We start from the raw sequence: 12,159 nt of genomic DNA on the forward strand, positions 1-12,159 counted from the left end.
GCAAATGATAGAAGGAAAATGTATAAGTCGAGCTCCATCGTCAACATGACTTTGTGCCTGGGGAATTTTTCAAATAAGCTTCATGGAAGTCAAGAAAGGTATGGCAGGTCTTCAGGAACTGAAAAGGCGAGTTGTGATAGCAACTAAAACACATCGGAAAGGGCACCAGATAAGAGGGTCCTGCAATGAGCCGTTTGTGAAGGAGTTTACTACAAATCCTTAGTTGATGGCTGAACTATACATACAAGACTAACTGAGACTTATTCAAAGAGGAGACCAGAGATTCTAGAGGTCAACCAGTAATGGGAGACTTGGAGTTCTAGCCACACCTGGGTGGAAAGACTTCTTTAACACCCTGTAACCTGGGATTAACGTTCAGAATCCTGTAGCCACCCTCTAAAATAAAAAAACAAAGCTTATACCAAGTTCTTAGATGAAATAGAGATTAGAGTTTGAATCTTGCCAAGTTAGAGAACCTTGGGCAATATTAGGCGCTTTCCATAGATCTACCATACAAAGTGTAAAATCAAGCCGTGAAATTCAAGGGGGCCAAAAAATTAAACTGTGGGCCAGAAAAAAAAATACCCTTCAGAGGAAGACAGTTGTTCAGATTATTTATGACCTCTCACATATATTTCTCCGTATTTAATTAAAATGTTCTAGTCATATTGTAGAAACATGAAAATATGAGCAACAATCAAGAAAAAGAGCAATAAATGGAAATCTACACTGATACAGCTCAGGTGTTAGATTTAGCAAATACAAATATTAAATAGGCTATTTATTTATTTTTAAAAAATATATTTTATTGATTTTTTACAGAGAGGAAGAAAGGGATAGAATTTTAGAAACATCAATGTCCGGAATTGAACCTGAGACCTTTCAGTCTGCAGGCCAATGCTCTATCCACTGAGCCAAATCGTTTAGGCCTAAAGAGGCTATTTAGAATGTGGTCAAGGATTTACAAGAAAAGATGACATCAATAAGTGAAGAGATAGGGAATCTTGGTAGACAAATGGAAACAAACAAAAGGAAATAGAAATTCTAGTACTGAAAAAGACAACTACAAAGAAAATTGTATACTTATCAACAGATTGCAGATTACTGAAATGCCAGTGAATTTTAAGAGATAAATAAAAATAATTGTTCTAAAGAAGAAATAGGAAAAAAAATAAATAAAATTTATCTATTTAACATATATGTAATTAGATTCCCAAAGGAGAAAAGAATGAGAATGGGGCATCAGAATATTTAAACAAAAGATTTAAACAAGAGAGAAAAGACATGTATAATAATAAAAGCATAATATGCTAATTAGACTGGATGACCTTCTGGATGAAGCCGGGGCTGTGAGGGCTGAGGCAAACCGCTATGCGGCTGTGAGGGCCGAGCCCCTTGCACACATTTTGTGCATCAGGCCTCTCATCCTATATAATGAAGAGGTGATATGTAAATTGACCCTCATGCCCTCGCACAAGATGGCCACCCCCATGTGGTCAAAGATGGCTTCCACAAGATGGCTGGCAGGGGAGGGTAGTTGTGGGTGATCAGGCCAGCAGGGAAGGGCAATTAGGGGTGACCAGGCTGGCAGGGGAGGGCAGTTAGGGGTGACTGGGCCTGCCAGGGAGGGCAATTGGGGGCGATCAGGCTGGCAGTGGAGCAGTTAGGCATCAATCTTGCTCGCAGGGGAGTGGTTAGGGGACAGTCAGGCAGGCAGGCAGGTGAACAATTGGGATCGAGCAGTCCCAGATTGTGAGAGGGAATTCCAGCAGTTGGACATCCCCCGAGGGGTCCCAGATTGGAGAGGGTGCAGGCTGGGCTGAGGGACACCCCCCTGCCCCAGTGCACGAATTTCATTCACTGGACCTCTAGTATTACATAAAGGAAAACAATAATACAAATAAAGGCTGATTTCACATGAGAAACAGTGATAGCTAGGAACAGTGAAATGACATCTTTAAAATGTGGCAAAATTTTGTCCTAGTCGGTTTGGCTAAGTAGATAGAGCATTGGGCTGTGGGCCTAAGGTCCCAGTCCCCTCAAAGGCATGTACCTTGGTTGCAGGCTTCCCATCACCCTGCATGAGGCAACAAATTGATATGTTTCTCTCTGTCTTTCCCTTTCTCTTCCACTCTCTAAAATCAATGAGAAAATATCCTTGGGTGAGGATTAAAAATAAATAAATAAAATAAAATGTGACAAAATTTTAATTCAGAATTTTCTAGACAACAAAAATATTCTTCTAATATTAGGGTGAAGAGTAGACATCCTATCTAATAATAGCCAAACATGGTAATTAACCATACCTTCACTACGCCTCCCATTGGCTGATCAGCAAGATATGCAAATTAACTGCCAACAAAGATGGTGGTGATGCCAGAAGCTGCTTGCCTGTTGCCCGGGACCGGATCCTGCAAGCCCCAGGAGCCGCCTGCCTGCCGCCTGGGACCCGATCTGGTCCCGGGCCACTGGCGGGCCCCGGAGGCCCTAGAAGCCTCCAGGTATGGCAGTAACTCTATCAGTAAGCACTCTGAAAGTCAGTGGCATAAATGCACCAATTAAAAGACAGATTATGAGGGTGAATTAAAAACAAAACCCACTTTAAATATAAAGACACATGTAGATTAAAAGTAAATGAATTAAGATGCAGCCTGTTTTGCTCAGTGGATAGAGCATTAGCCTGTGAACTGAAGGGTCCCAGGTTCGATTCTAGTCAAGGGCATGTACCTCAGTTACTGGCTTGATCCCCAGTCCCTATCAGAGCATGTGCAGGAGGATACCAATCAATGTGTCTCTCCTTTCCCCTTCACTCTCTCTAAAATTCAATGGAAAAATATCGTTGGGTGAAGATTAACAAAAACAAAGTAAATGGATTAAGTAACATTAAAGAGATTATAAGAAAAATATATTCCAAATTTTGTTAGTTGTATAATGGTTATGTTTAAATTATTAACACCTAAGAAATTGGGTGAAGGGTACATATAATATGCTGTAGTATTTTATAGTTTTTTTTTTACATGTATGAGATTATTTCAAATTAAAATATTAAAAAATTAAAAATTAATAAAATATTAATTGAAATATATCTGCATTACATGAAAAATCTCCTGATTGCTTCTAGCATAATTTATTAAATTATGCTAAAATTTATAAGGGTTCAATTAAAAAATATCTTAATTCTAAATTATATAATAGAAAATATATAATAGTGCAGTTATAAGCACTTATCTGAAAAAAAAAATTTAAAGAAATGAATTTAAAGAAGGGATTAGCCAAAGAAAATATATGCACAACCCATGGACACAGACAAAACAGTATGGTGATGGCCAGAGAGAAGTGGGGGGCAAGAGCTGGGTAGCGGGGGCAAAAGAGGGGAAATAGGGACATCCTATATCCTATCTAATAAAAGAGAAACATGGTAATTAGTGTATATCTGCTACCCTTCCCATTGGCTAATCAGTGAGATATGCAAATTAACTGCCAGCCAAGATGGTGGCCGGCAGCCAGGCAGCTTGAAGTTAACATGAGGCTTACTTGCTTCAATGATGGAGGACTCCAACGTCCCCCGCCTGCCGCTGCCGGCCTCTGAGCTTGCAATATGAAACATTCTTACAAATATAGAAGCTAAACAAAACCCCAGAAACCTGCTTTCAGCCTGCCAGGATCTCAGAGCTGGAGTTGATACAGTGTTTCGATTGTAGAACCCAAATAAACCAGATACCTGCTTTCAGCAGCAGAGGCCTCAGAGCTGGAGCCAGAGCTAAAGCTGGCCCAGAATAAAAAAAGAAAAAGAAAAAAAGGAGCAGTTGGGAGCTTTAGTCACTCGCCAGCCTGAAAACAGCCCTCAGCCCCTCACCCAGACAGGCCAGGCACCCCAGTGGGGACCCCCACCCTGAAAGGTATGTGACCAGCTGCAAACAGCCATCATCCCCTCACCCAGGCTGCCCAGGCATCCCAGTAGGGACCCCCACCCTTCAGGGCAAACCAGCCGGCCCCCACCCATGCACCAGCCTCTATCCTATATAGTAAAAGGGTAATATGCCTCCTAGCACCAGGATCAGCGGAGCCGAGAGGCCTCCCGGCACCGGGATCAGTGTGACAGGGTGCAGCGCCCAAACCCCTTGATCGCCCTGCAGCTCTGTGTGTGACAGGGGGCGGGGCCACAACCTCCCTATCTGCCCTGCTCTGTTCGTGATGGGGAAGGCGCCCCAACCCTCTGATCAGCCCTGCTCTGTGCCTGATAGGGGGGAGCTCCCCAACCCCCTGATTGCCCTGCAGCTCTGTGTGTTACAGGCTGCAGCGCCCCAACCCCCTGATTGGCCCTACTCTGTGTGTGACAGGGTGCGGCGCGCCAACCCTCCCCCCCCCCCCCCCCACGGGCCCTGCTCTGTGTGTGATGGGGTAGAACCATAACCTACACATCGGCCCTGCCCTGAGTATGACAGTGGTGGTGCCCCAACCCCCTGATCGGCACTGCTCTGTGTGTGATAGAGGGTGGCGCCCCAACCCCCTGATCCGCCCTGCTCTGTGTGTGACAGGGGGGAGCTCCCCAACCCCCTGATTGGCGCTACTCTGTGCGTGACAGGGGGCAGCGCCCCAACCCCCTGATTGGCCCTGCTCTGTGTGTGACAGGGTGGAGCTCCCCAACCCCCTGATTGGCCCTGCTCTGTGCGTGACAGGGTTCGGAGCCCCAACGCCCCTCATTGGCCCTGTTCTGTGCGTGACAGAGGGCAGCGCTCCAACCCCCTGATTGGCCCTGCTCTGTGTGTGACAGGGTGGAGCTCCCCAACCCCCTGATTGGCCCTGCTCTGTGCGTGACAGGGTACGGAGCCCCAAACCCCCTGATGGGCCCTGCTCTGTGCGTGACAGGGGGCAGCCCCCCAACCCCCTGATTGGCCCTGCTCTGTGTGTGACAGGGGTTGGCGCTGCAACCTCCCCATCGACCCTGCCTTGAGTGTGACAGGGTGCGGTGCCCCAACCCCTGAATCGGCCATACCCTGAGCATGACTGAGGGTGGCATTGCAACCTCTCGATCTGCCCTGCTCTGTGCATGACAGGGGGCAGCACCCCATCTCCCCAATCGGCCTTGCTCTGAGCCCGACCAAGGGCTGCACCTAGGGATTGGGCCTGCCCTCTGCCACCCGGGAGCAGCCCTAAGCCAGCATGTTGTTATCTCCTGAGGGGTCCCAGACTGCGAGAGGGCACAGGCCAGGCTGAGGGACCCCCCCTACCCCGCGAGTGCACAAATATTTGTGCACCGGGCCTCTAGTAATAATAATAAAAGGCTAATATGCAAATTGACTGAATGGCAGAATGGCCGGTTGCGCACTGGCCACCAGGGGGCAGACGCTCAATGCAGGAGCTGCCCCCTGGTGGTCAGTGCACTTCCATATGGGGAGTGCCACTCAGCCAGAAGCTGGCTCATGGCCGGCCAGCGCAGAGGTGGTGGCCAGAGCCTCTCCCACCTCTGTGGCAGCACTAAGAATGTCCAACTAATGGTTTAGGCCCGATCCCTTGGGGGCCTAAGCCTTTAGTTGGACATTCCCTGAGGGCTCCCTGGCTGCCAGAAGGATATATGACTGCAAGCTTAGGCCTGATCCCCTGGGGAGTGGGCCTAAGTCAACAGGTGAACATCCCCCAAGGGGTCCTGAAATGCAAATGGGTGCAGGCCGGGCTTAAGGACCCCCCACCCCCAAGTGCACAAATTTTTGTGCACCGGGCCTCTAGTTTTAATATAAATGAAAGCTGAGAGATTTTGTTGCAAGCCATTTTGAAATACAGTAAATACTAAACGATTTTCTTTGTGCTAAAAGAAAAAAATGCCACAAGGAAACTCAGATCTACAGAATTGAATATTGAGATTTAGAAATGCTAAATTATGGTTAACATAAAGATTAAGTTTTTCTCTTCTTAATTTTCATAAAAGAAAATGACTGATAAAAATTAGGTAATATTTATTAGGCTTGTAAAAGATAAAATAATTTTGGGGTGGTGCAAAAGTTCTATATCTTGAGTTGGTTGGTGGTTATATGCTAACTTCTCTTTGATAAAACTTTTCCAACTCTATACTTTAAAAATATGCATTTCATTGTATGTAAACTATACCTCAATGAAGTTGATTTAAAAAAGAATGATGGGAAACTCTAAATAATAGAAAGATGTTGAAATGGTGAATTTTCTTAATAAACATAACTTCCTGTTATTTCCAGATGACTATTCATTATATTCTCTAATTTATTAAAGCTTAAAAGAAATATGTAGCATTATTATATTTGAAATGCTTTACTTATCCTTGGTTTAGTAGTTCCTTTCCTAAGATTTTATGTTAAAGCAATATCTGTTATGTTCAGTGATGCCTAAAGAGACTACTATACACACGTATATGACTGTTTATTGCAGTCATATCTATAGAAACAAAACAATACAAGCAATCTTAACCTTTAACCACAAGTGAATGTCTAAATATAGTTGGTCATATAATACTAAAAAGCCTTTAAAAATCATGCATAAGGAAATGCTCATGTATTATCTTAACTTAATATAATGTTAAGAAATAAAAAACATTGATATAGTATGAAGGCATGTCTTAAATATATGCATAGAAAAATGGTTGGATGATGCACAAAAATGTTTACATAATTTTCTTTGTGTGATTATTGTCTACATTTTTTGCCTACTGCATTTGTATATGTATGCCTATTTAAATCAAACAATTATTTGTCTTAGATGTAGATCACTTTTAAGTATATAATTAGATATAAATATGAAAGATTAATATGAAACTATTATAATCTTAGGAACTTTAACTCCCAAAAATTCTGAAAAAGAATAATAAAAATGGCTTAAAGGTTGAGGAACTTTGTGCACTTGATTGGTGCTAATCTCTAAGGCTATATTCTGCTCTAATAGTTTATGATTTTACGTGTTTATTCTTGACATCTCTATTAAAATAAACTAATGGTTTACAGATAACTCCTTTAAGAAATTATCTCCCGATATTTAATTTAATTAAAAAATGGAACACATTTCATGTTTTACTAAGCTGACATTTATAAGTTATTTGGAAGATCAAGTTTGTAATTATATTATTATCTGTGATATTTTGAAGTGGCTTTTGATCAAAGGGAATAAGTTCCTATCCAACATGAAGAAATAAATTCTTTTAGTTGAATATTTCTAATTACCTGCATAAAATTAACTTCTTAAATCCTGTACTGAATATTTTTTTGGTCCTTGCAAACATGCACTGTGCTTTTAGACATGGGACTTGCAATACCTTTGCAATAACTTTTCCTCAGCTTCTGGTGTCTGCATTTGACTGTGTGACCTCAGCATCTATCATCACTCTGATTCTCTGATCCACTTGAAACCTTGCTTAGCTAGGGATTGTAATTGGAAAAGATTTATTGGTTAAGTGGTTGTTCCTCATTTAAAGCCTGTTGGCCTGCACAATAATTTTCATATATTTAACACCCTCCCTCTCCTTTCACTGATTTTAGTTTATGTTGTTGTTTTTTATTTAAATCCTAACCCAAGGAAATGTTTTTATTGATTTTAGACAGAGAGGAAAAGCGAGAGAGAGAGAGAGAGAGAGAGAGAGAGAGAGAGAGAGAGAGACTGACCTGCAGTGCAGTCTGGGCATGTGCCCTGATTCTGATGGGTAATGGAACCCGATACCTTTCAGTGCCACAACATCCAGGGCTTAGTTTAATTTTTAAAATATTTTATCAATTTGTTTTCTTTCTGTCATCTATATATTTACTTAGGGCAGAAATTCTCCAGATTAAAATTGAATTCACTCTATAGTTAGGGAACAATTAATTGTCATTTATGCTGAACTTTGGTGGGGAAAAGACAAATGAATTTTTATTTAATTCAAATTTAGGGAATAAGACAAATATTGGACTCATTTGGAGTAATATTATTAAAGAATTTTAAACATGCCATGATATTGGATGAATCAAAGTAGAATGCTAATCATATTATTTATTTGAAATCAGCTTGTTGCTTAGAAATACACGGGGAAACTATATCTATTTAGACATGGTATATATGGAAAGATATGAAAAGAAAAGAGATTTTTCCTATCACTTTTGTTTTTCCCTCAGATGATTCCATTAGGAATGTTCTTTTTTTAAAAAATATATTTTATTGATTTTTTACAGAGTGGAAGGGAGAGGGAGAGAGAGTCAGAAACATTGATGGGAGAGAAACATCGATCAGCTGCCTCCTGCACACTCCCCACTGGGGACGTGCCCGCAACCAAGGTACATGCCCTTGACTGGAATCGAACCTGGGACCCTTCATTCTGCAGGCCGATGCTCTATCCACTGAGCCAAACCGGTTAGGGCAGGAATGTTCTTTATGTCCAAGAGTTTGGAGACCAATTTTACAACTATATTGGAATATTGTTCTGTTTTTTTTTTTTCTGGTTTTCTCAACATCTAGAAGCATACTAGTAGAGAGTAGTATTTTATTAATACATTATTCTTTTTTAAATCCCTTATTTATTATTTAGTTCCATTTGTGAAATTTTGTTGTTGCTTATCATACTCTCCTTTGACCCTCTTCAACTTTGTTTATAAGCACATGAAACCTCATGATAACAGGAATTGGGGTATAATGTAATTGGAGATTGGCTCCTATGCTCGCTAGCGGGCTTGCAATGCCATTTTATTAGCCTTGCAGGAACGCCATCCTGCATTTCTGGTAAATGAATTTGAGACTTCACTTGTGACATTTTGGTATGGTTTCAGTATTATTAGTTTAAAAAATGTATCATGACTTTGGCTTTCATATTTTTTGTTATATTTCTTACAGAAAAACAGCATGCATATTAATGACAAATGTGCTATCTTGTAGCTATTCCTGGCTATGAAAAGGAATTTGTACCAGAAGGTCCTACTCAGAGAGGTCTTCGTGAAGCTAGGGAACAATACAAAAGTAAAATCAGGATGAAAGATCATAGAAAGGTATGATATTTATTTTTGTCTCCATTAATTTACACTTGACCCTCAGATCTCCAGGTCCACCAACTCATAGGGCAGTGATGGCGAACCTATGACACGCGTGTCAGAGGTGACATGCTAACTCATTTTTTTGGTTGATTTTTCTTTGTTAAATGGCATTTAAATATATAAAATAGATATCAAAAATATAAATCTTTGTTTTACTATGGTTGCAAATATCAAAAAACTTCTATATGTGACACGGCACCAGAGTTAAGTTAGGGTTTTTCAAAATGTTGACACGCCGAGCTCAAAAGGTTCGCCATCACTGTCATAGGGTATCATTATTTTACTGGAAAAGGAGTTTAGAGCTTATGTACACTGAGCCCCTTGGTGTAGGGATAGAAAATGAATGTCCTCTAACATTATGTAACTAGTTAATTGAGGGACACACACTGCTAGTGGCGAGGACGGCTCAGTGAACCACTCTGCCATATATTCCAACTTAAGCACAACCATGTCTGCTCATCTGCTCATTTTTTCTGCTTAAAATTACCTCTCTCCAAAAGAAATAAATCCTAGATCATTCCTTATTTATTTTTTCATTAGAGGCCCAGTGCTTGAAATTTGTGCAGCTAAGGGTGGTCCCTCAGCCCAGCCTGTGCCCTGTTGCAGTCCAGGAGCCCTCGGGGGATGTCCAACTGATGGCTTAGGCCCACTCCCTGTGGGGAGTGACCTAAGCCAGCAGTTGGACATCCTTAGTGCTGCCATGGAGGCTCTCACCAATGCCGCTGCACTCACCAGCCATGAGCCCAGCTTCTGGCTGAGTGGCACTTCCCCTGTGGGGACCAGCAGGAGGCATCTCCTGCATTGAGCGTCTGCCCCCTGGGTGTCAGTTTGTGTTGCAGCTACTGGTCATTCTGCCGTCGGGCCAAAACTGGCTCTCTAACATCCCCTGAAGGGTCCCGGATTGTGAGAGGGCACAGGCCAGGCCAAGGGATCCCACCAGTGTATGATCGGGGTTAGAGAGGAATGCAGGAAGTTGGCCAGCTGGGAAGGGACCTCAGGAGGGCTCCAGGACATGTCTGGCCAGTCTTGCTGAGTCCCGATCAGCCGGACCCCAGCAGCAAGCTCACCTACTCGTCAGAGCATCTGCCCCCTGGTGGTCAGTGCATGTTATAGTGACTGGTTGACCAGTCGACTATCTGCCCCCTGGTGATCAGTGCATGTCATAGTGAGCGGTTGAGTGGCCTTAACATATCATCAGAATATTACCCTTTGATTGGTTGAACGGACGACCAGACGGCCAGACACTTAGCATATTAGACTTTTATTATATAGGATATTATGTCTTCAAATTTTCTTAATCTTCTTTAAAAGTAGAATGGAAATAATTATATCCCATTTAAGAATATTCTTATAGTCCAGCCAGTGTAGCTCATGGTTAAATGTCGACCTATAAACCAGGAGGTCACAGTTCGATTCAGGCTCAGGGCACATGCCCAGGTTGTGGGCTCAGTCCCTGGTAGGGAGCATGTGGGAGATAGCCAATCAATGATTCTCTATCATTGATGTTTCTGTCTCTTCCTCTCCCTTCCCCTCTCTGATATCAATAATGAAATAACACATCCATATTAAAAAGAATCTCCTTATAATGAGTGCCTTTGCCTTGTAATCAGGCTGATAGTTAAAAATCTTCTGTACTATTTACAGAAAAATTGCTATTAAAAATGTCTGGTCAAAGAGGAAAAAAAATGAGGAAGAAAGAAAACCCTGTGAGGGGTTTTAGTTTCTTCTTATGAAAATTGCATAAAAATCTAACTGAGGTAATGAATTTTTTTCACAAAGTAGTTGTTTTCTTTGAGTTCTAAAATATCTGGCATTCATTTAAAAATGAACACATTTACATTATAATATATTTTAGCAATAGTTCTATAAAAACAACAAATTGTTATGAATTCAAATACTATAATAAATTATTTACTTAGCTAATATCGATAACATTTCCCCCTCAATGGTATGCATTGGAATCAGTATTATATAATATCTGTGTGTGTTTTATTTGTTGCTGTTGTTGTTGTTAATCCTCACCCGAGGATATTTTTCCATTGATTTTTAGAGAGAATGGAAGAGAGAGAGAAACATTTTTGTGAAAGAAACATATCGATTGGTTGCCACCAGGACAAGCCCTGACCAGGGCCAGGGCCAGGGAGGAGCCTGCAACCAAGGTACGTGCCCTTGACCAGAATCAAACCTAGGACCCTTTGGTCAGCAGGCCGATGCTCTATCCACTAAGCCAAACCGGCTAAGACTATATAATATCTGAATAAAATGCAGACTAAATGCTTTTGGGTTACGAAAAGGCTTTGACAATTTTTTTTTTGGTGATATTCATTTTAGTATTTTACTATCACTGTTACTACTATTAACTTATGGATTATCCTTTATTGTTACTACTAATTTATGGTATCTTTGGTAGATCTTTGGAAGCTTCCAGCTTCTCGATGCCAACAACTTTCCATCAGGGCAGACCTTACCTTTTTGCCTCCATAACCTTTCCCACTCCTCCACCTGCCTTAATTTGAGTCTCATCCAAATGCAAGCAGTGCTGTTGGGATGACGGTTGCTGTCAATAAGTAGTGCTTGTTCTTGTTTGGGTAAATTTTGTTTATCTCCACAGAGGTTAGGAGTTCAGGTAGCAAATAGTGCACTCAGAACAGTAAAGATAATGGCGGTGAGGATTTAGGTGTGATGACAGTGATTGTCATCGGGAGCACTTTCATCTCCTAATGGCATCCGCATTCTTTCAGGTGGTAAATCAGACTTAGAAATGATTTCTTGATTCATTTCCTAAGTGCTGTGGTTTGTAAGCCTTTCAATGTGCCATTGTATTAAAGAGAAGCAGAATAGAAGAATTCCATATAGATTTGAATAGTTTTAAACAGTAATATTTATGTGTAGAATTTATTTTTCATTGTGAAGGGATAAACAAATCATACAGCATCCACTGTAATTCAAATGTGTTGTTTAATGACTCATTAAATGTGTAGCTTACAATCACAATTCTTATACATTTCAATTTTTATGTTAAAAATCTTCCATTCAACTAGTGTCGAGACCTACATATTCAGTGATTTTGCAAGAAAAGAGAAAAAGCACCACCATTGAAAGTATTTCAAGAAACTGGGAAGAAAATTAAGAAAGATAAGGG

The 12,159-nt window shown here is 41.3% G+C and overlaps 1 protein-coding gene across 1 annotated transcript in view; it reads left to right on the forward strand.

Moving 5' to 3' along the window:
• The window catches only part of SPAG16 (sperm associated antigen 16), an 849,807-nt gene that overhangs the window by 42,773 nt on the left and 794,875 nt on the right, over positions 1 to 12,159 (forward strand). Inside the window, exon 9 of the mRNA XM_059702463.1 lies at positions 8,863 to 8,972. Within this exon, the coding sequence (XP_059558446.1) occupies positions 8,863 to 8,972 (110 nt within the window). The remainder of the gene's footprint in view (positions 1 to 8,862; positions 8,973 to 12,159) is intronic.

The sequence above is a fragment of the Myotis daubentonii genome, chromosome 7 (assembly GCF_963259705.1).
Source record: "Myotis daubentonii chromosome 7, mMyoDau2.1, whole genome shotgun sequence".
Taxonomy (NCBI): domain Eukaryota; kingdom Metazoa; phylum Chordata; class Mammalia; order Chiroptera; family Vespertilionidae; genus Myotis; species Myotis daubentonii.